The sequence below is a fragment of the Empidonax traillii genome, unplaced genomic scaffold (genome assembly GCF_003031625.1).
Source record: "Empidonax traillii isolate 1590-97213 ecotype Southwest subspecies unplaced genomic scaffold, ASM303162v1 scaffold30:size3273891, whole genome shotgun sequence".
Taxonomy (NCBI): Eukaryota; Metazoa; Chordata; class Aves; order Passeriformes; family Tyrannidae; genus Empidonax; species Empidonax traillii.
Genome location: NW_020955223.1, coordinates 3,146,957 through 3,171,675, shown reverse-complemented (window position 1 = coordinate 3,171,675; position 24,719 = coordinate 3,146,957). Strand labels below are relative to the sequence as shown.

At 36.6% G+C, this 24,719-nt stretch overlaps 1 protein-coding gene across 1 annotated transcript in view; it reads left to right on the top strand.

Annotated features, from left to right (window-relative positions):
• THSD7A (thrombospondin type 1 domain containing 7A) overlaps positions 1-24,719 on the top strand; it is a 120,160-nt gene that overhangs the window by 41,634 nt on the left and 53,807 nt on the right. Inside the window, exons 8-12 of the mRNA XM_027911107.1 lie at positions 6,695-6,886; positions 14,557-14,791; positions 17,742-17,857; positions 20,078-20,210; positions 23,213-23,316. Of these exons, the coding sequence (XP_027766908.1) occupies positions 6,695-6,886; positions 14,557-14,791; positions 17,742-17,857; positions 20,078-20,210; positions 23,213-23,316 (780 nt within the window). The remainder of the gene's footprint in view (positions 1-6,694; positions 6,887-14,556; positions 14,792-17,741; positions 17,858-20,077; positions 20,211-23,212; positions 23,317-24,719) is intronic.

Sequence of the window (24,719 nt, the reverse complement as noted above, 5' to 3'; positions counted from 1 at the left end):
AAAAAAAAAAAAAAAAAAAAAAAAAAAAAAAAAAAAAAAAAAAAAAAAAAAAAAAAAAAAAAAAAAAAAAAAAAGTAGAAGACACATTGCAAGTGTCTGATTATGCAAAAGGGCAAAATTTGAATGAAAGTATTATGGGCCCCCACTTTTTACTATGCATAGTTGACAACGTAGTTCTCTATATCTTCTGATCATTTTAGTAAGAAAAATCCACACTACTGCTGGAGCAATGAGGTTTGGAAGGAAAAGTTAATTAGCTGTGGCATTAACTTACATGCAATTCATGATAGGCAGGCAAGATTTTTCCTTTCGTGGTGAATTTTGGGGATGGGTAATCAATTAGTAATTTGAAAGAAATGCAAAAGTATTAGAAATTTAAAAATAATTTTAGTTTATCCTAGTGGTTGATTGCCATCTGCTCATTTGTAGAAATAGGGTGTCCTAGCACATGACAGATGTGGGTTTTTTGATAAATTTGATAGCTGTTCTGTAATATAAAGAACTTGCATCTTTCGTTAGACTAATCATCCAATGCATAGACAAGGTTATTATTATTTAAAATCTAGTATGGAATTGCACAATTTGATAAGTTTGTAAGTTTTCTTATTTAGTGATTTTCTTGAAGTTGTTTTTTTATTTTATTTAGAATAATGACAGTTAAACTCACTAATACTCTGCCTATACTGTTACAATCTAGTCATGACATTCCTGTAACTTTGAGACAGTTGGATTTTCTTTCTGTTTTTCTGGCCTGATTTAGGCACTTCAGAATTGTAAGAAAATTAAGAAACAAGCAAACAAAAATCCCCACATTTTCACTTCTTTTAGTCGAACTATCATTGTATATCTCTACAGGAGTAATGCAAAACAAATTAACATTGTATCATATACCAACTTGTTAGTGGAGAAGGATATGCTTTATTGACTTCAACTGCAGAGAGTGATTAAAGTTAGTTCCATATGAAGAACAGGACTGAGCACATAGCACAGTCCTGGTTTTACTAAGTTTTGAGTATAAATATGCATATTTTGTTCTTGATAGACAGCTTTGGCTCCTCAGCCAGGCTGAGGAGGTCATTCAACACGTTGTGAGACTGATGAGGGAATCAGTGTGAGAATACATATAGGACCTCATGTGGGAAGAATGCACGTGGGAAGCTGAATATTCAAGATAAAGAACAGTCTCAACCATTTCAGCCTTTGCAAACCATAGCAGAGACAGTTCAAGACTTTCCTGTTGATTATTTTTCTGTACAGGAAAGGAAGGAAACAGTGGCAATCAGCACAGCTCACAGATTTTGCTATCGTGCTAGTTGCATTTTTCTCCTGCAGCCTCCAAGCTTGGAGGCATTACTGAAGGCAGTTGAAAACTTTTATTTCTGTTTTGTTTTTGAGTGCTTTGAAAATTGAGCTCTGGGGTGCTTTTCCAAGTATTTAAGGTGCCCAGCAGTTTTCCAATGGATGATACATCACATGCCTCCTTTACAGCTTTGCTGGCAAGACAAGAAAACTGCTAAGAGAGGCATCAGTTGAGAAACTGATGCCTATAACTGAGGTAGTCACATACATGCAACACAGTATGTACCTTAATATGTATAACCAGTACATGCAGATCGTGCAGTGCTGTGAACTATTAGTCTTTTCCATACTTTATATCTTTATGTCCTCATTTTAAGTGTGCAGGTTTAAAAACACTTGAATGATTCTCTGTGGTTTGTACTTAAAATCAGACTATTGTGTCTGGGTGAAGGAGCCACAAAAAAAAAGGTAATGACCTAAGGGAGACTTTTTGTTTCTTACAGTTGAAGATATAATAGTAAATTTGGACACATTGGACCATACAATTCAGAATCTGAAGTCTGCAGTTTTAGCATTTGGGCTCAGTTACTGTCATTAATTCTTTTATGAACTTTTAAATATAACTGTAAGATTTCTTTGGCACCAGTGTGATATTCCTGTCTTTTATGGATTACACAGGCATATTAAAAATAATGTTTGACATTACTGTTCAGAGCACTCTCTTGATTTAATCCCATTTACTGTGATTTTATTGTCAATTTTTTACTGAGTTTATGTTGGTTTATTGTTCAGCCTTTCAGAAACAATAGCTGGTTTCCTGGCACAGAACTGAGACCAAACTTGTCCTATTGCATATGACTCCAGCAGCAGTTTTATTTTACGTTGCATTTTTTTAAGTTGTTCTCTGTGCTTCGTTGAATCTTGCAGCGATTTTAGTGCTTATTTTAGGGCTTAAAAAAAAAGTTCCTTTATTAAACACCTTTTCATTTACTACAGGTTAAAATTTCACAGCAATTTTTTACTGTGCACTGAAGCACATCATGTTAAAAGATGCACATAAGCAAGAACATTTCTTTGCCATGTCTCTCTAGTGATACCAATTCTAAGAATGCTTCCCATTGGAACTTTCTTGAATCATTTTACAAGCAACTTAAATATCACACACATTTTACACAAGTGACGAAAAACACAAAGGACTGATATGATTCAACTGCACTAACCACAGAAAGTGGGTCTTCTCTGATCTAGACCAACCATCAGCATCTAGACCAAATTTTCACAGATAACACATCAGCTTTGTGAATATAATAAAACAAAACTGGTGATATGAGTACAGTCTTATCAGCCAGTTCCTCTGGAACGCTATTCACAAACTCCCTCTCTGATCTGTAAAACTTTGCCTGTTCAGTAGGAGGTTTGGGGGGTTTCATCTGGTTGGTGTTTTGTGTTTGTTTGTTTTAAAGCAGTTAAATCCTTCAGTAGTTCAATAGTGGCTCTCCTGTGTGCACACATACAGGAGGTTTTCATGTCAAAAAGGTGGCTGCAAGGAGGTTTTAATGTAGTGACCCGCTTTGCTGATTGTCTAGCTGGATCCAGCATAACAATTTGAGGAATGCTAGCTCCTCAGCACTCCTCACTAATGTAAATCTGTAAAAAAAAATCCCAGGAAAGGTTGACACAATTTTTGACATTTTAAATTCTTGAAAAATTAAACCTCTTTTGTTTTCTGTCATTTATACCTACAGTCACTCCCTTAAGTGAAGTTTGGAGATTTTAGTCCAAAATGTGCATCTGTTGCCTAAGAGAGAAATATCATTCAACAACATAGACATTGTTTCTGAATATGGACTATTGCTAGATACCAGATTTTAAAGAACAAATCAACTGATAAATGGTGAAGAGTTCTCTTGACAGAAATGTCATATTCTGTTTTCGTCTTTCAGCTTTTTACTTTTTGTCATTCTGTCATTTAAAGTATAAATAACCCAGGGCAGAGGCCTTTCAGTCATGTTTTTAGAGTTCTGCCTTCAATTCTTGTGCAACATAAATTTATACCCATAACATTCAAGTAGAATCACAGCATCATAGAATAGTTTGGGTTGGAAGGGATAAAGTTCATCTAGTTCCAGCTCCCCATCCCCCACTATAGGCAGGGACAGCTTCCACTAGACCAAGTTGCTCAGAGCTCCTTCCAACATGGCCTTGGACACTTCTAGAGGTGGGACATCCACAGCTTCTCTGGACAACCTGTTCCAGTGCCTCACCACCTTCACAATAAAAAATGTCTTCCTTTTATCTGATCTAGACCTACACTGTTTCAGTTTAAAGCCATTACGCCTTGTCCTATCCCTACATGCTTTTGTAAAAAACCCCTCTCCAGCCTTCTTGTTAGCCCTTTTTAAATACTGGAAGGTGCTATAATGTCTCACTAAAGCTTTCTCTTCTCCAGGCTGAACAACTCCAATTTTCTCAGCTATTCCTCATAGGAAGCATGCTCCTGCTCTGTAATCACCTTTATGGCCTCCTCTGGACTTGCTTCTACACACATGGCAAACTTTTTCAAAGGGGACTTTTTCTAAATAGTTTTAGTCTTTACATTGGCATTGTTCCCAGCTTATGGCTGAGAGGTTCCTGGTAGCTGACTACACTATGCACTTTAAAGAGGAAGGCAAAAAAGGTCAAGTTGTTCATAAAATCATTAGTGAAATGTCAGAAACAATTTAGTCTAAAAAAATATTTCACTGAAGATAAGTACCCATTATAAACCTTCCTTCCAACTACATTTCTCTGCTATTGAATTCATCAGATAAGAATTGGACAGATGACAAAAATGAAATGCCAGTATGTAAGATCCGTATCTCTAGAATAGTTTCTCTGTAAAAGCAAAGGAGAAAAGAAGGGTTTGATTCTGGGAGAGGGTCAAGGCTTAGTTTTGTTTGAAATATAAACTCAGACTGAAACTAGTTTAACAGAATTTCTCATTGTGGCCCCAAATTTAGTTTGAGATTAAAATTAACAGGTAGCAGGTTATAAATAAGGTCAATATGTTTGCACTTTACTGTAATAGTAGCAAGTGTGAAAGTTTCACAGCGGTTTACCTCAGAGTCTTACCTGACAATGGAACAATTTGAGAGTGGGGTTAACCCCTTTTCTAGCTTTTTTTTCCTTTTCTTTGGAAAGGATGTTTGCAGTCCACTCCTCTGTCTCTTGTCCTTCAACCCAGACACATTCTGTTCTGAGGAAGCAGAAAGGAATCCATCCTGCACCAGTGTCAGAGTGTGGTGACCTGTGATACAAAAGAAGGAGCAATTGATGCAGACTGAGTCCAGTGAGGGAAGCAGAACTTGATGTGGGAGAGCTATGAAGCCTTTGGCAAGGCTCAAGTTTTTATTTTTAATATGGTAAAATACAGCTGTTGAGACTGACTTGATCTCAAAGGTCTTTATAATTCAGACGAGTATGACTACTTCAGGTTATTTTAAAAACATGAGCTGCAGATTTCCCCTGGTTTTCAGAGCCAAGGAAGATTGATGTTTGCAGTTCTGTTGTGCCTAAATATTCTGTATGACTAAAATATTTGACCCTGGTTAAAAGGATTGGATGGATGGCCCTCATCTTTTCCTCTTTCATAAGGAATTTGGTCATTAATAGCTCTGGGACCATAATATGACTGAAGTATTAAAGAACCTCCTAGTTTCAGGAACTCAGTTTAACAGAGATTCTTATTTGAGAGAGTCTAAGACTGTAACTCTTGAATGACAAAAAATGTGGTTTCTGTTTAGATTAGTGTTTGAATCATTTTATTATTATTATTCTATTAAGCAATAAAACCTGGTTTGAGACTTGGGTAAAGCAGTGTTTATAGAGCTTTGGCTTCATTTACAGTATGCACAGTTCTCACTGAATTAGCTTTCCGAATCCAGCTGGTAATTATTAACAGTGGCTGATGCATTTATGATTCAATTATAGAGTATTTAATTAATATACCTAACAAATGTTTTGTTGTATTGAAAACTTATGTTCATTTGGAGATTATGATGAAACTTTATTTTGTTGACGTTGGCTATTAGAACAAAGGGATTGACATGATGGATCTTAGAAAGTGCATGCTCTAGACACTCCTGTTAAGTCCTGGCAAGATCAAGTATGCTTCGACAGTATTTCAGAAGGCAAAATACAACGCAACAGGAGGCTTTTATGCCCTAGTACAGCAAGGATCATATAGCTCAAAAGGCATTCAGATGCTTTGAAAGTTTATCCTTTTCAGAAAATTTTTTTTAAAAGTTTCATGTTTACAAATGAACTGGCTCTTTCCCTGCCTTGATTGTAGGTGGTAATCAGGGCCTCAAAACTCCAGTGTGCTCTTAGATGCAACTTTTTCACAGTTCCTTGAAAGTGGCATTATGTATTGGGCTGCTGCTCAATCCTGATGCTTTTCCTGGCAAACATTCTCTTTAGTTGATTTGTTAATAACAAGGCTAGAATTCTAAAAAGTGAACGCAAACCTCTGCCTTCTGAGTTGATTTTTTTCTATCATCTGCACCAACATGAAGATTTATGATGAGATTTATTGACACCAGAATATGTGGTCTTTCATTCATTCCTCACTTAATGAATATGAACTTATTTGATCAAGGAATCATATGTCACTTCACAAAACTATCCATTTCATGATTGGAGTGCTGTTCAGACAGATCTTAGACACAGTGCTGCCATGATTTTTCTCATTGAAATCGAAAGGAACCCTGCTACATAAACAATAGCTAATATTTCATTAAACAACTTATACCGGCCAGGATCTTTTTATTATAATAAAATGCGTACCTTGATGTGACAGATCATTTTATACTTCCATGACACAAAGAGTGATGTGTCACTGGTTTGGTAACAAATGAAGATCTTTCTAACCAAATGACACTGACTGCAGTCTACTACAGCTTTTCATATTTTGATGGATAGCTGCAATTCAAAGGATGAATCGTGGGTTACAGAACTGGCTAAGCTGGAAGTTAGGATGTTTTTCTCCTTCTCCCACAAACATGGAAGAAAACTAGGCCATTACTGTACTTGCGTTTCTATGTACACAGTTTTCCATAGGTGTACAATATACTCTGTTACTCACATTCGGATTTTCTGTGAAATTGAGTATTACAAAATTAAAGTCCCAAGACCACCCAGACTGGCATTCACTTCATCAGAATATCAAATAAGGCTAGGTTTAAGCAAGTTCTCCCAGAATCGAGGCAGAGGAGACAAGTAATTTTAATAAAAAGTCTATTTACTTTGTTTGTATAGAAGAACAGAATCTAATTTATTTGTGTGTCCATCTGGACTAGATTGCTCATTTTAAGTTAATTTAACAAATGATGGACTGCTACCGGCCTTTTTTTCCCAGGAGAAGAGGTTGACAGACAGCTGTGTAGAGATGCCATCTACCCGATCCCGGTTGCCTGTGAAGCTCCGTGCCCAAAGGACTGTGTGCTCAGCATGTGGTCTGCATGGTCCTCCTGCTCACACACCTGCTCCGGCAAAACCACAGAAGGGAAGCAGATGCGTGCCCGCTCCATTCTAGCGTACGCAGGTGAAGGTAAGGTCGCATTCCCTTGCAGGCTCTGGTTTGATTGTGAATTCTCAACTGTCTTTGTAATAGCAAAGTAATTTCTCGATCTACAGAAGCAAATTATTAGATGGAGTTGTGGGTTTATTTAAATGTAGAAAAATTATTTAAATGTTTATTTGATGTTACTCCTGATACCTGAAGCTGTTCTAAAGAGGAGATTTTATTTTACCCATTTCAGTTAATGTTGCTATTTTTTATTATTCTGCTTAATGTTATCATTTCTGTTTCAAATACATGGTTTTCTTGTTTTCTACTAAAATTAAATACTGCAAATGGTTTATCTGATGCACCATTACGTGTAACTTTTGTTACCCCATTAACATTTTTATTCATAGCAGGACTTGGGTTTTGCCCTGAAAGCCCTCACTCATACATGGTTTACATTCTTGCAAATGGTCCTTCTGCAGCACATGCAAAGAGAAGACAGCTGGAATATAAAGGAGAAGAAGAAAAAGGTTTTAGATATGGGCTAATATCTATTCTTTGATGATTTCCCATGCTTCCTACAATGTGTTTTGTTTTGGTTTCAATTGCCAGGGAGGGGAGGGTTGTGGGCTGTAGAGTAAATATATTCTATATGTAAGATGGTTCTAATGTCAGGTGTGCCAGGCTCCAACTGATAAAATGCCTTGTGCAACACTGGGAGCCAGGAGACATAGCCACCAAGGAGTTCTTAGAAGATGTTTACTCATATGTATTACTGACGGAAAACTTAAATGCCATCAATATAAAGGATCAAATGCATGTGGTAGTTCTTCTTTAAAACTGTTAAGCATTTTATAACTTTATATTAAGATAAAATTTAGCTGAAAAGTGGAAGCTGTAATGTATGGGAGCAGCGAAACAGAACATCTGTACACAGCTATATGCAGACAAAGGTAACACTGTTGCTAAAAGTGTGCAGTGTATTTGACAGAATTTGGGTGATTGTGAAAAAAAAAAAAATGGTAGCAGAGCATTTCCCTGAAAGGAACCCTTAGTAGAAGTGTAAGAAGCAATCAGAACTCTATTTTGGTAGATGATTCAAATAGTAAGTTACTTGGATGGATCTATGTAACAAAGTAGAAACTCTTTTAAAATTAGAAACAAAATTCGGTTTATGTTGTCCGTTTTGTTTGTTTTCATAGTGTGTCAAATGGACTCATTTCGAGGGAAACAAAGAGCCAGTTAATTCAAATAAACATGTATTCACATGCTTCTTGCTTTTCCGTGTAGGTCGAGGCAATAGATTTTCAATACACTTTTGCAGTTTTACTGAGGCAGAAATTTAAACTCCCGAAAAGCATGTCACAGAAGTGAAAAGTTATTAAAAAAAATTATTCCACTTTCTTATGCTTCTTCTTAAAAAGTACTCTTTTTATTCTGACTTTGATACTTAATACAACCTAGGTTAATTTACAAAACTGCAGATGCAGCAAAACCATTCAGCGTAGCCTGGATTTTAGGTATGTGAATTTTATACGTTTGTTGTGCAATGATCAGAATCAGCACAGAGTGATCACAAAGACTGACACATAGGTAGTAGTGAAAAGATCCTTAAACTAATGCTGAGAAAGCTAACTCATTACCTCGGTGTTATAATGCTTCAGTTTGTTCACACCTTGACCTCTTTACCACTATTCTGAGATGAGGTTATTCCTTGCATTTTTTAGCTGGTATGTCTATATAGCTTATAGCACTTCACTCACATGTTGAACAGATCTCTTCATTATTGTGCTCTTTTGCACTTTGTGCGAACTCCAGAGAATGGAAGTATATAAATATTCCAAAGCTTAGCATATTGTTACAACTCTCTAGCTGGAAGGTACTTTTCACCTTTTCTTGTATTATATTCAAAATGTATCAGTTTAACTGATATTTTTTATGCTTCACTGGAATTAGAGCTATTGTCATCTTTCTCCTCACATGTCTCTTATGCCTTTTAGTCATTTGCTACATGACAAATAACTGAATGACAAAGATCAGCTATGTTCCCAAAACATAAAACACTGATTGGTGTAGTTGGTACTGGGAGCTCATTTTATGTTCTAGGGGCAAAGAATATACTCACATATCTGAACATCTGTATTCTGCTGATATAAAAAAGAACATGAACATGAACATTTTTTGGCAAAATACAGTTCTCAGTTCTATTTGTAACTTAGGAAAAAGGCTCAATACTGTAGATGAAAACTCCGTAAGCAGCATGTATAACTAAAACTCTCAATTCTCATAAATGTAAGACCAATAATTCCATTTACACATTAAAACTGGGTTCTGAAAACAGCTGTCAGTACTGTTCAGGTGAACAGTCCCACAGATGTTTTCTTTTGGATTTTTGAACCTGTCCTAGAACTGTAGTTATGAGAGACAGACCAGGATTGGTAAACTATTTCATAGTAATTTCTCTATAATTCAGCCATGATATCTGAGAGTTTTTATTCAGAACACAATAGGACTAATAATATAAATATATAATATATATAAAATCTAAATATGTATATATATAATATGAATATAAATATATACTATTCCTAATATATGTCAGGATTGGATATTAATGAAAGAATCTACAAGGCTGTTGCCAATCCATGAATATAGACTAAACTTGTCTTCTAAGATGACATAAGGGGTCCACATTTATCAATATAAGTCCTTGATCACACACATCTTCCTGCTAATCAGGGAGAATTCAATCCACAAGCATAAGAAGATCAAAGCATTGCAGGCATTACATACACAAGGAATACTGCAAACCCTCAAACTATCTGAAGCACCTAATTTTTGTTCATTCGGGTATTAAAACATGAAAATCTCACTGAAATTTTTGAGGATCTGTAAGTACATGTGAAATAGGTTCTTTCATCTGGATCTCAGATGGCTCCTTATTAAGTATTGCTGTGATTGTTCAGTTTCTCTCTTCTCTGAAGTAAAAAATACTAAATGCTGTCATTTTGCTAGTTAATGTTGGCAGATGACTGCCTGTAATAGAGCTACGTCATTTCACACACAAGAAATTATTTTCCTTATTATTTCCCAGCTATCTGTGCTGCTGATTGGTTTGAAGAAACCATCAAGTTAGCATGAGTGGCCACCAGGAAACTGCCACAGTATAATCAGTTTCTTTGGATAACTTAGAATAGGAATGATTCAGTAGTATTATAATTCCTCAGTGGTAAGCATAAGTTCACAGGAAAAATATAAGCTGTATGTAAATTACAATAGTGACAAAGTTTTCTAATGAGCTCTGGGATACCAATTGCCCCTCCAGCACCACACTGACTTCTGCTTGAGCCAGGAGCTGACCTCACCCTCTCATGATGATGACACCCTCTCATCATCATTTCGTCATTCAGAAGACCTTTTCCTTATGGTTAAACCACATGGCTGCTGAGCCTCAAGCACAGTGTGGTCATGCACAGCTGGGATGGGCTTATTTATTTGCATTCAGTGGAGAGAGAGAGTCTCTTTTCTCAAGATAAAGACTTACTATGGTTTGCAAGATGATTCCGTGTGGAAATGGGTGTCACAATAGCCATTTTTGATATCTTTTCTGAGATCATTGTCCTCAGCTTGAAGGTTTGAAAGGCAAAGTGATTTATAAATTTGCCTGTCTGTGAGCCTGCCTATAGTGGTCACTAATTTGTGTCACTGTCAAATATATCTTCATGGTACAGTAAGAAACTTGGGAAAGTCATTGTCTCAAAATATAAAATGACAGCAAAGGACACAGTGATGTTACCTGATACATCCTGTAGTTATTCTGCATAAAACTAGTAAAGCCATCCTATACATCTCAGCCTATCCTTTTGAATGTAAGATTGTCTATTTTTGTTTTATATTCTGTTTAATATTTCTGTTCTTTTTTTTTTTTATTTCCTGCTTACAATAAATCTTTTATAATTAATAGTATACACTAGGACTACTTTACCTAACTACTAAACCTGAGACTAAAAATTACTAAATGAATCATAGTTTTTCAGTAAGAAGTATTTATGCAGATTGATTCTGTATTGATTATACGCTGCCATAGATTGACACTGTCAGAGAGCATAATGCTAATGTGGATACAGTCCAAGTTTTATCAGTTTCCAATTTTGGAAAAGTAAGGATTTAAAAACAAACAAACAAAATTCCACAATTCAAATGCAAAGAGAAAAATTATCTGATTTAAAAGCTTAATTTAATAAAATGAGAGTGAAGGGCAATTTTGTTCTACATATTCTCTTAGGGCAGAATGCGTGTCTATGGCACTGTCTTACTCTGGCGGTTGTATGCTCATAGATTAGCAAAGTATAATGCCAGAAGGACTATTTAGTGTGACCTCATATATCACAAACTATTAAACATCACTGAGTTAGATAGTATAGAATATCAGTTGTCCATCTCTTCAGATATTCTGTTTGTCAAGGACCTATAGCTCTTCCTTCTCATATATCTGCAAGGTTGATTTACTGGATATGTAAGGAATAGCTGGACCAAAGGAGTTTTTAATTTTTGTATTTTCCTGGCTTGAAATAACAGTGCTTGGTAATTAAATATGAATGCATAGAACTGAGAAATTGTTTTCTCAGCAAAATAGCTCATTCACTAAAGAATAAGTTTTGGAGAACATGGGTTTTCTCATGAAACTGGAATAAAAAAAATTACTTAGTTTTGGAACTGTGGAACCTGGATTTTCGGGCAAGACTTACAAAGTGACCTGGCACCTGTGTGTGATGGTGAGCTGGAGCAGAGGATGTTACTGTGCTTTTCCATTTCTTCAGGAGCCCATCAGCTCAAATTCCTGACTGTATTGTGGTGTCTGGGCTCAAATCCTATCCATGAAAAGACTTGGAGACAGACCTCTCATTTCCCATGGGTACACTCTGTCTCCTGTCCTGCTGTGTATTGTAGGACAAGTCTACTTGGTTTGTGTAACTGATGCAGCAGGTGGGGAAGCGTCAATGTTTGCAGTAGTGGAACAGTCTTGGTTCTGACTGTGTCTGTCTTTTTGGTACTGCCAAGCAGTTATTTACTGTCATCTGATCATGTGTTGTTAAGGATTATATTTATTATTGTATGTCCCTTTTTCACATGTTCTGATGAAATCAAATGTCTGTTTTATTTTTTTCTGTGATGCTCATTAACTTTTATATTTCTGTCAAACCTGTCCCCTTTTGGGGATATGCTCCTAAAGTCGAGCAGCCAGGATCTCGTTACCCCGACATGGATGTTGTAAAAGGCATCTCTAATTGCCACTTTTCCAACCACTTCTGCTTTTTCTGTACCCATTTAAATTTGAGTGAGCACAAGGGAGCGCTGTTTTCCTGGAAAGAATGATATTTCGATTTATAAATTAATAGTTGGGGGGGGGGGTGGATATTACAGTATTTGGTACTAGCAGTAGTTGGTTTTTATTTTAGTAATATTATTTCCACATTTTATTCAATCTTTACATGCTTTTAATTCTTAGTTTAATCTGAACAGAACTGAACTCCCACTGAGCTGCAGACATTTATGCCCCAATGTTTTTCATTTACAAGTCAATGTCACTCTCTTTTTTTTTCCCTGAATATACATTCTTGCATAGCTGTCAAAACTGAACCCAAGTTGTCACTTTATTCTCAAATGCCTTAGGAACTGTTGTCTGTGGCATCCAATTCTGGGGAAACATTTCTTCCCCCCCACACACCCCTTTAATATATTAATTTCCTTAAATATTTCCCTTGTGTTTCTTCTTGAGTTAACATCAGACGAAAATAATTAGTAACCTTCCTTATGCCTTTTCAGTTTTCCTTTTTTAACCCTATTGCTGAGCGAATTTGTCTAGACTTCTCCCATGGGTCTATTTTCTATTCCATGACAAATAATTTGTGACTGTTTATTTTTTCTTTTCAAAACACACTCACTTTCCTAATTTCCTTGCTAATATTCCTATCTGCTGGTGTTATCTGGAAATTTTTTCCTTCCCTGAACAATGCTAACTACATAACTTTTTGAAACTTATTACGTAAACATAATTTCATTTTACTATTTGGAGTTTTTTATTTGCTTTTTTCAGAGAAATTCATCTGGTGCTTTGTCTTGATGTTTTGCTAACTGTTACATATTTTAAGCAATTCTGATGGACTTGAGTTGCATCCATTCTGAAACAAAAGAAAATTGATTGACGTTATTCTTTAATTACATTCACAGATTTGTAGGTTTTTCTAATCCCCTTTTGCAAAATTTAAGATTAGCTAGTCTGTGGCAAAACATGTCAATTAATATGATGTTTACTGTTGCTTGCTTGCATCAATATTTTTAGCCCAAAGACAGAAGTTAGAAATATCTCTAGGGAAAAATGTGAGAATTTGGATTTTATGTTGTGGCTTCATTAGAATGGACTTTTCCTCATGTTTGCTGCAAATCTAGTCATCCTTAAAATGCAGCTTGGGATATAAAGTATTTTTGTGCTAATGACTTGAATTGTGTTGAGTATTAGAAGCATCCATTGTTTCTTTTGTTACATTTAGTTGTTTGTTTAATTTCTCTCAACGAGTGCTTAAAATCCCTTCCTTCTTGCGTGTCTGTAGGGCAGGAAGTCAACCTCAAGTTCGGTGCTGGGATATAAAGTCCAATATACTCTCCAACATGCATTTGGTGTGAGCATACATATTTCTTTTTTGGAGAAGTCATATGGCTCACTGCATTAACTAATAAAAAGCTCCTTTTTCAGTTGTCATTGTTACTTTTCCTGTCATTTGGGAAAGGCTGAAATGTTATTTAGAGTTTTTCCTACCTTTCCATCATTTGGAAATAGGACTCCTATTGTTCTTTGTAGGCCATGAATGTTTAAGTTAGTTCTTAAGCTTAGATTCTGTATGTCTAGTAACACCAGGTATCTAGCAGACATGCTGTCTACTCACAGGGCTGGACATTAGTAGCCTGGGATCAAGTCTAATAGGAAAAACCTCTTCACTTCTCGTGGAGGACTCTGGGAGGCCAGAGTGACTCGAAGTGCTTGAATATTATAGACTACGCATACTATCTGAAACCAAACACAACAAAGATAGCATTATCTGAGCTTTTCTTCACAATTATTGACACTTCAATGCATTTTAATCTTAACCTGCAACAGCCTTTGTTATCTCAATCTGGACCTGAAATTGCCAGCTGTGCCATCCTCTTTGGTAATTATATAACATGGATAAGCATCCACTGGGAGATAGGACAAGAGCTCCAAAAATCTTTTTAATTGATCTGTGAATTAGACATAAACAGTGGTCTTTACACATGCATAACTAGAATAATTAACCATTTCTTCTGCCTAGAGCCTTCATATGTCCTTATGTGATCTCTTGTAGTCCCTTCTAGAGAACTTCAAAGTAGTAAGGCTGTAGATTACTCCAAGTACATTAATGTGTCATAGAAGTTATGATTATTTTGGCATCCTTATGGTACAGATTTAAATACTGTCCGTGAACAGTCTGTTCTGTGTGGTCTGTTGACTAAAATTTGTCAAAGTCAATACTGAGCATATGAAGAGGAGGAAAAAGGAGAACAGCATTTCTTTCATGTATTTAAACTGATAACGTGTAACTAATGTGAGTTCAAAGTGGGTTCATGGGGTTGTTTTAAAGTTAAAAAATATCTCCTTCCACTGAATGAATTTCTGCCCTCTTTTATTGTTCCAGGAGGAATACAGTGCCCAAATATCAGTGCCCTACAGGAAATGCGCAGCTGTAACGAGCACTCTTGCACTGTGTATCACTGGCAAACCGGCCCGTGGGGACAGTGCATAGAGGACACGTCTGTCTCTGCTTTCAACTCCTCTGCCAGCTGGAACGGGGAGGCCACCTGTTCCGTGGGGATGCAGACAAGAAAGGTCATCTGTGTGAGAGTCAACGTGGGACAAGTGGGCCCAAAAAAGTAAAGATCTTTAAAAATATCTTCATGCTATAATTGTCTTTGGATTTTGCTGCTTTATATTTTTGTCACCAATAACTACATGCAAAGACAAAAAGACCCTGTTCTTTCTCATGAGTGTTCTCACAGGTGAACACTTCATCTTCTAAAAATACAAAACTGGTGCAACAGGAGGACTAGATGATACCTTTCTCACTATTGTTTTTTATGGGGTGTATTTGCAATGGTGATACTGCTGACTAAATCCAGTTGGCTCCTTGCCATTGTCAGGTTGAGTCGAAATACAGTTCATGAGATATGTGTGTGACATGCAGAGCAGCATCATTCCAAAGATCCTTGTGGTACCTCCAATGCCCTGACTGGGCATTAATTTGAAACATTAGTTTAAACATTATCTAGACAACCTCTGTGATTTTTTTCCCCCATATATATAGTTTTTTAAGTGATCCTTTTGGCCTAGTGATTTAATTTTACAGTTTAATGTATGACCAGGGTTAAATATGGATTAGCTGCTAGTAAAAAGCATTTGATAATATCTTTATATGGATTGGCAGTCTGTAAATATATCCCGCTCAGGACAGATTCAAATCTGAAAGAACTGATATCAGAGGTCATTTAGAAAGTTCATGAGACAGCTATTCGCATGATGCTTGCCATTTGTTGCTTTATTCTGCAGTAGACCTTAAGCCTAATTTACTTTAAAATGGAAATAAGAGGAGTAATGCCAGCACATTCAGTAATCTACCCTGTTCTGTGTCTGCATTAAGTTGCTGTTCTGTATAGTCATGATATCATTATATCTTTTTTTTAGGGCATTTACATTAAAAAAACCCAAAACCCTCTAATGATTTATCATTCTTCTGAAATCTACTGTTAATGTCTCTGCCTTTGATTTGACCTTAAATTTTTGGAGGAGGGCTGTTTTATTCTTTCATAAATTAATCATGTGAAATGAGAAAAAATCTCAATTGATGCTTCAAATTGTCACATTAAAATCACAGAATCATTTTTAAACCCCAGACATTTAACATGAAAATGTAAATAGGAACCTTGTTTTAAACTCCCCTTAATAAAAAGGATTACTGTGGTACGATACAATCAATATTATTGGCCTTATCTGCCTCACAAGTTACAGACTTCAGCATGTATCTTTTCTGTTTAATTTGACCTTGAGTAAGGACCGCAAAAAAATCAATACTTCGCTTTAAGCCACATATAGTAAATACAAACAATATAAAGGATAGAAATGGTGCTCTAATTGAACTAATTACCTTGCCTAAGTATCTGAAGAGGAATTATAGTGTTCAGTGCTTCTGAAAGATGAAGTTCTCAATTAAATTCTTTGTTGAATGTGTATATTTCAAACTCTTTTGTACACTTATAATTCCTCACATTCTTTAAGGAAAAAGCCAGTGTGAAAAAAAAACAATATAAAAAAAGCCATTAGTAAGCCAATGTTCAATACTTTTCAGAAACATTTTTTATTTTCACCTTGGGGAAAATCTCTACCAACATAGTGAACATATATGATTCATAACAGAGGGTTTTTTTAAAGTGTACCTGTTCATATATAGTACACCCATGCATATAGAATCTGATTTTATGAATCCCATAGAAACAAGGCACAATTTGATTAAAAAATGTCAAGAGAGCTTATAGAAAGCTGATGAGGATTTGTGTTGCTGTAGCCATAATATTTCATGGTCTTTCACAGTAGCAGAAGGGGAGAGAAGAGAGAGGATGGAGATACTGTTGTAAGAGCACACCAAGGAGTTGATGCTGGTTCTTAGTAATGGATCATACATTGAGAAGCTTATGTGAATTGACAGGAAAATGCAGAGACAACTGATGGAAAACATGAACTAGCAAGTGTTATTGCTGAAGAATATGTTCCTGTAACGCTGCAGCTCAACTTTTGTCCTCCTGACAGAGCCCAAGCATAGTTCTTCACTGACTGTGGAGACCATATTTTCTTGATAGTTCACCATTAGACTTGCTTGATTTCCTTTGGACTGGCAAGCAAGATGCCTTGCACAAGCCAAGCTTTCCCAGCTGTTGAAATCTAAATATAAAACTGGTGTCTCATCTCTCTGGTCCCAGTTGCCCAGCAGCCAGAAGAGGAGAAGCTAGTCACAGTAATGTTTTTCTGTAATGATGCAAAAGCTCCAAAATATGGAAGTGATGTTTTTCTTATATCTTTACATATTCTTCTGACAGTCTCCAGTCTGTATGCTTTTAGGGCAATAGTAGTTTTGAAATTATTTTGAAGATTTGTACTTCTATGAGAGTTATTGCATCATTCTTATCAAGCAGAGTATTTTGTCCTTGATGAAAAGGGACAGAATCCCCACAGAATGGGGAAAATGACCTGGGTAATGAGTCCCATATGTGGCAGTCCAATAATCCTTTTTATATGCTGATCAAACCTCTTCCTAAAACAAGTGAGGATTTTTGTCTTCTCTGACAGTCTTTCTCAGTCTCATTAATCACGCAGTTTCAAATCATTTTCTGGTTTCTCTCATAGTCACTGTCACTTTATACCTCTTTGTTCCTGAATTAGCAGCATTATTTTAAATATGCCTCCTTCCAGAGTTTATATTTCTGCTAAAGTCATGAGACCTAAAACTGTATTTTGCTAAGCTAAAGGAGGTGGCTTTTCTTCATAATTATGTGGAAACTTGAAAATAACCCTGACAAGAACAGAGTCTGGCATGGAGGGTGAGGAACAATGATGATTTAAGTCAAATCCCCAGGCGCAGAATACACCATGTTTGGCTTGTCTTCACCAGAGGTATTTAAATGCTAATAGTTTTTATGTCTGTGCTCCATCCTGGTGAATTCTGGACAACTAGCACTGCCCTCATGTGCCTGCAGGCACTCAGTACCTCTCATGATTCACCACTTCACTGCAGAATGATTGTTTATTTGGTAATGTTTGTCTTTTTTCTTTTAGATGCCCTGAAAGCCTTCGACCTGAAACTGTGAGACCTTGTCTGCTTCCCTGTAGAAAGGACTGTATTGTGACTCCATTCAGTGACTGGACAGCATGTCCTTCTTCATGTCAAGAAGGTAATTTTATCCATTATGTGAAGTTCGACCAGCAGTCACTTTTGGCAGAATGGTTATACATATCTCTTTGTAACAGGGGACGTGTAATACTTGGTACAGCAGCTACCGGGAGGACAAAAAGTTTTTGATGAAAAGAATATTTTTTCTATACATTTCCTATATGCATCTGCTTATAGATTTTTCCCCCAATTTTACCTAATGTTACAAACTTTCATTTGCATCTTACACTGATAAAGAGATAACTAGTCACAGAGTAAACACATATCTCTTAATGTAAAACCAAAACAGATAACTCCTACAGTTGTAGCATTTTAATTTTCAGATTATAAAATTGACAGGTAAGCTTAGGCTGCTTGCTCATGAGAAAAAAACTGAGACTTTATACACCAGGAGAAAAGTAGGTAGGTAAGTAGACACGCAATTGTATATAATTTTGGCTGGCTGCTTCTACTCTGAGGAAAACTGAAGGAAAGTTAATAAAAATCAGCAGGCTTTATATTGATGGTAATGGTCTGATTTAAGCATATAATCCAATACCATTTTATTATACTTATCAGAGCTCTTAAAAACAGTGCAGGTCTCCCCTAAATTCTTATTACATTGAAATCATACATGAAGTTGAGACATGAAGTCACACATGAAGAGTGATGACAGGCTTAAGATTAGCCACATTTTTATGCCTTATTTATTTTTTTAAGCTTAGCAGGAGTTGTTTTTCTAATATGTACTATTATAGACAGACTCTGTAATATACTCTGTTCCACAGGGTGCTAATCCCTTTGTGGGATGTGGTGATTACTCACAGCTACCAGATTATCAGAATGTAAGGTACAGTTATATCAAACATACAGACTTGGACTGCCATGGCCAATTCTATATGCTTAATAAAGGACACAGGCATAAAGGCATTTTTGCAGTAACTCCTATTACTGCTTAACAAATGAGAAAAAAAAAAAAGGGTTAGAAAAACTTAAATTCATAACCTTCGAAAAAGAGCAGAGAATTTAAACCATTAAATCTTAAACTGTGAAATAGTTATTCATCATTAAATACTGTGTTATTTTGCAGCAGTATTAATTGTTCTTTCTGAAATATTTTTGTTAGATCAGATCATCTTGGACAAAAATGCTGTCCTTTCCTATTCTCATTTATGCGAGTTTTAAGGAAGTTCTTGATGCAAGAGCAAATATTCACAAATATTTACTACCAACTAGCATGTAGACTTCTATTAAACAGTATATTTGTGACCTACTACAGGCATCTTGTCTATTCAGTGGTTGAACTCTTTTTATACTACACAGACAGTTTTTATTTCATGGGGTTTACCCATTTGTGTCAGCAAGCTGGTGGGTAGCTTTGCTGGGCTGCACGTCTGTCTTGTCCCTTGTGACAGCTCTTGGCATCTCCTGGAGCTGTTTGACTCGAGAGTGAAGGGTTTCCTATGTGCTGAAAAGCAGCCAGGTGGTGGAGAGCCACCACCGGGATTCTCCTACTGCTTTCTCCTAATTACAATTCCTTGGCTGTGGTCCAGCACGCTTCTGTGTTCAGACAAGCTGCAGCTGCTGCAATAACCCACCCAAAGCTGATATCAGCCGAGTCAGCCAAATGTCTGCCCTACTGCTCATTGGAAAAAAAAAAAAAAAATCCAAGATTTTTACCTAACAGTATTTCTGTATTAGGCATTGCTGTGGAACTAATACAGATCTGTAGCTTTTCTCTTGATTTTCTGCCTGAAGAACTGATACCCGAAGATGACTGAAATCAAAATTCCTGTAGAAACTATTTGTTGTTTATCATTAATAATGAATGACTATAATAATTAAAAACTGTAAACTGCAAAGGAATTCTAGAGTGGAATTTCTGTCTTCAGTTCTACATGGAAATGATTAGGTCAAGCTTATACCTTCAAACTGGAAAGTGCAGCAGCAAAGTGAGCTGGTTTAATTTTTGACTTGAACTGTGTATTCATTTCATCTGTCTGTTCATTTGTTTAGTCACTTGTTCAGTATTGCTGCTACTGCTTTATGTTTAGTTCTGCTTGCTGGCCTCCAGCTGAATTTAAAGTATTTTTTCTATTAGCCTTAATTTTACTGCTTATGGGCAAAATAGCATGTTGATATTATAGCAATCAGTTCAAATACCTGTTAAGTCCTGTTTTCCCCGTAATTACTGTCATCCCTATGTAGTAGCAGGAGAAACAAGATCTTGTACTCTTTGCAGGGGGTGTCACAGTAAGGAAGCAATCCCGTCACCGAGTCATCATCCAGCTCCCTGCCAATGGTGGTCGAGAGTGCCCAGACTCTTTGTTTGAGGAAAGGGAATGTGAAGCTTCTCCTGTCTGCCATAGCTACAGGTATGAGAGACAATCAACCAGAATTAGCTCAGACATAATTTTTCAACTTGTACTACCTCTTAAGCTTGCTGAACTCCACTTCTTAACAGGAGGTTCTTTTCTAGCATGTACTAATTTGACAAAAAGAATACATATCTAAATCAAGGTTTCAAAACAGATATGTAGACTCAGTTGAGCCCAGAGTGAATCACTCTTTCATTTTGTTCCAGTTCCTTTGCAGGAACATTGTAACAACTAAAAATTACTTTTCTGGATAAATTTTTCCTAGAACCTGTTTTGACATTGTATACATGTAAAAAAAAAGCTATCTTTCTAAATTCCAAAGCACTGAACAGCAACCTTATCTGTTTAGGAGAGTGTAGGAGCAGCCACCTGGATGATAAAAGAAGAAGAAAAAACTAAAGCAAAAATATTGCGGTCCTGAGCTAGCCAGAGCTAATAATAGTGTGTGTGTGTGAAAAGAATCACAAGGTCGAGCTGGAAAGCTGCTAGAAGCATGGTTGTTCTCTGTGGCTAGAAGCAGTCACATGGGTGTGTGTGGTATGTGGGTAGATAAAGAAACATTTGCCTGGCTGGATAGCTCGGACCTAGGGTCGGTAGAGAGTCTGTATATAGGTATGGAGTAATAAAGTTACAAGAGAGTTCTTTCTGGACAAAAGTCTGTCCCGCTTGAATTCATTCACCACAAAGGGTGCAGAGTGAAGGATTTTTTCCGCAGGAGAGCTGAATTCTGGTGCCACACTCTACCACCCACTGTATTCTTCATCTTTCTATCGCTGTAAGCCCTGAGACGGTCCAGAATTGAGCATATCCCCATATTCCCTATGTCCTCTGAGTTGCCCTAATCTTCACCACAGAATATTGAGAACTGTTCCAGTAGCTGGGGATCTCCACCATCAAAGGTTAAGAAAATTTGTGGGTAGTTCTGTATAATCCATCAGAGTGGTGTGGGAAGGTCTAGTCACACAACAAGATCTGGCTGTTGATATAGACAGAGTTTAGAAAATTCTGATGCAGCTATTTAGATTTACTTGACAAAACAATAAAAAGATTTTTTGTTTTGTTTTATGAAACTGCTCTCTGTTGCAGAGGTACAAATAAAATTTAAGCTTCCAATGAACAGCTGATGTACTCCAAACATCAGAGAAATAGAGCTCAAGAACTTTCTCTAGTCAAAATGAGAGTCAGAGTTTTCTTTTAAAATGCTGGGTGCTTCTCATCTCTTCAGTATGTTCAGTATCTGAACTGCATGATAATGTGCTGAGAAGAAGAAAGAAGAGTTGCTAGAGAGTGGTAGATGAGGTCATTTATATTTCATGACATGAACTAATACTGAACACATGTTCTCTATATTTCTTTGTGCATCTTTCTGACCTACACACATGCTGCAGCAGATGGACTCACACACTCAGTTGGCTCATGCCTTAGTTCAGTTACTGTCCCATAGAGGCAAGTTGCAGTGAAACTTGAGGTGCAAAACCACTGAGATAGTTTAAAATATGCAAACTGCTGATGGCTGGGGCTGTGGACAACTGTGGATTATTTTAGAGCTGTGACAACAAATAGACCTGCCTGGATTTGTTATATTTAAGGCCTAGGGTATTCTGCAGCATCAGCAGGGAACTTTATAAAAAGTTTCATAGCAGATAATGATAGAATAATTTTAACAGCACAATATTGTATTTGATTTTAGCATTTTTTCAAGTTTTTTGGTGTTTTGTTTGGTTTGTGGGTTGTTTTTTTTTTGTCTGTGTTTTACTTTGACAGGGTGTGGGCTCATACTCACATTGTGTTGGATTTCTTGGGTGACTCCACATTTATGAGGTCATATCATTCGGCAGCCCAAGATCCCAGGAATTGCCAGAGGCACCCTTACAGTCATTCAAGCCCATTGTCCCAGTACTTTAGTGTAGCTGGTTTTCCTTTTTGCTTCTTATTTATTCTTTTGGAATAGCATTTGGCAAATGAAACTTAACAAAGGAATTTGTCTGTTGTGGCAACTTTACTCTTGTAATCATACCCTTTGAAATTTGAGAAAACAAAATAAAAATCCTAAAACTTTGTTCATCCTACCTAATCTTTGTAGCTCCAAGACTTCTTTGTGCTCAAGCAAGGCAGAATTGCTCCATTTACTGTTGTATTGCAATGCATACCCAAGGGAGTGGGGGAAGAAAAAACCTGGGGAAAAGAAAAGAAGGAAAAGATAAAGAAATTCACTTTTCACGTTACAATATTTACTGCCAAAAAACAATTCCAGTGTTGCCTTAATCAGAAATCAATCCTGGAGTCTTATCTCTGGAATGTTTGGTAAACTTCAACACACCTTTGCTTCATGTAAGTGGAAAACAGACAGGAGGGAAAAGAAAGTGGGAAAGAGGAGAGGTTTACTAGGATGTGGTAGTGTTTTAAATTCATCCTTACTTAGTGGGTCAAAGTTGATTTTATGAGATGCTAGTGTCCCTTTGCTAAGTCCACTTTTCAAATTTTAGCATATCATCTTGTTGATTTGTAAAATACTCTCAACGTGCTCAGATATAAATCCATAGCAAAGGAGTTCTATTAAATGGGTATTCAATTCATATAATTTTATTGTTCTGTTTAGTTTTCTTTTTTAAAATTTCTTTCTCATGTCTTTTATAATTGTGTTAGAGCTTTGTGTTAATTGTATTCAGTGTGTATTTGTTAGGTAGTGTTAATGTACCTTTGTGCTTTGAAATCCTAGAAAATACATACGGTTTACTCTTTCTTACCTCCTTTGCCTCTACTTTTCTTCACTGTGTTCTTAGTGACCTCATCCTAAAAGGAGAAAAAAAAGTTAACAGAAATAGGGATAAGTTTATGGTATTGTTACTATTTTTTGTGAATTGTCTGTGACCAGTTAGTAATAGGAAGCAACATCCTATGGTAGTTTCTAGCTGTCTAGCACTTTGTGCTGCCTCAGGTTTGATGGCTACAAGTTTAGATGAATTATTTGAAGCTGATTACTTCCCTTCTCATTTCAGGTGGAAGACCCACAAATGGCGCAGGTGCCAGCTCGTACCATGGTATGTGCGCCAAGACAGTCCAGGAGCACATGAGACTTGTGGACCTGGGCTACAAGCAAGAGGTTGGACCCTTTGGTTCTGTCATTTATTCCTCAGAAATCTATAACTGCACTGGTGTGGGAAATGCCTAAAATTTTAGTCATTATACCTAATATTAATTTATCTATCTGTATGTTCATCAGCAAAGGAAAATACTGAATGCTAGTATGGCTGGGTGCATCACAACTGATATTTAACAAATGTTTTACTCATAAAATGTCAGTGTTGATTTATTTTGAAGTATAGATACCACATTGGTCAGTAATTTTATGGCATTTTTTGTTCATGTTTTTTCACCATCCTTTCTTGAATCAAGTTTTCATAGGTGTTTGTAGAAAGTATGTTTTCAAAAAGAAAAAGAAAAGGATAGGTGACTTTACATGCTTCTTTTTGTAGAAAAGGTTGTGTAAATTCACCTGTGAAAATGTGATATTTTTCATGGTAAGGATGTACAAATGGGTTTGTGGATATATCCATTAGACAGAATAAAAGGCTTTTGCACCCTGTGTTTGTTTGAAAGTTTAGGGTTGGAGAACCCTACAATAATTTTCATCTGAGAGGAAATTCTGGAAGTCCCTTAATCCAACCCTGTACCCTGAGCAGTGCCAGTTTCAAAGCTGAATCCCACTCAGACTAGAACAGGTTGCTCAGGGCCATATCTCAGTGTGTTTGGAGAATCTGCCAGCATGGAGATCCCACAGCCTCTCCGGCACTTGTTCCCTGATGCAATTTGTGTCTGTGACCCCTTACCCTTTCCCTGTATATCTCTGGGAACAGTTTGATTATCTCTTCTCTATGTCCTCAAATTAAAGTAGTTGCAGAGAGCAACAGGAGCATTACAGATGCAGGACTTTGCATTTATACTATTAAAGTTCAGTGCCAGCCCATTTCTGTAGGCTGTTAAGGTCCTTTGAATGGCAGCCTAACCTTCCAGGGTACTGACTATTCAGACTGGCATCTTCCTCAAACTTGCTGAGGATGCTTTCTGTACAGGTTGTTAAAGAAACTAAACAGAATTGACCCTGGAATTAACTACTGAGGTGCAACGCTCTTAACCAGGGGATGGCTGGACTTTGAAACCACTGACCCTTTGAGCTCAATGATCCAGATATTTTTGCACCATTTCCATTAAATAGCAAATAATTTTTGCATCCAAATACAGCTTTACTGTCACCTGTTTTCATGGAGAGTGTTGCGTTTTTAACAGAATTGTGTATGTGTGATTCTGTTAAATACAGTCGGGAGAAGGGTTTTTGAGGTGCATTAAATAAATTCAATACGAAAATAATTGCAATTCCTGCTTACTGTGTAACAGTAATTGAATTGCTTTGAACTACTAGTCAACCTTGAATTCCAGGAAGGTTTTTCTCCTTTGCCGGTTTTTGAGTGCAAACTCCTATCTATTAAAACACTATTGGCTGAGCAG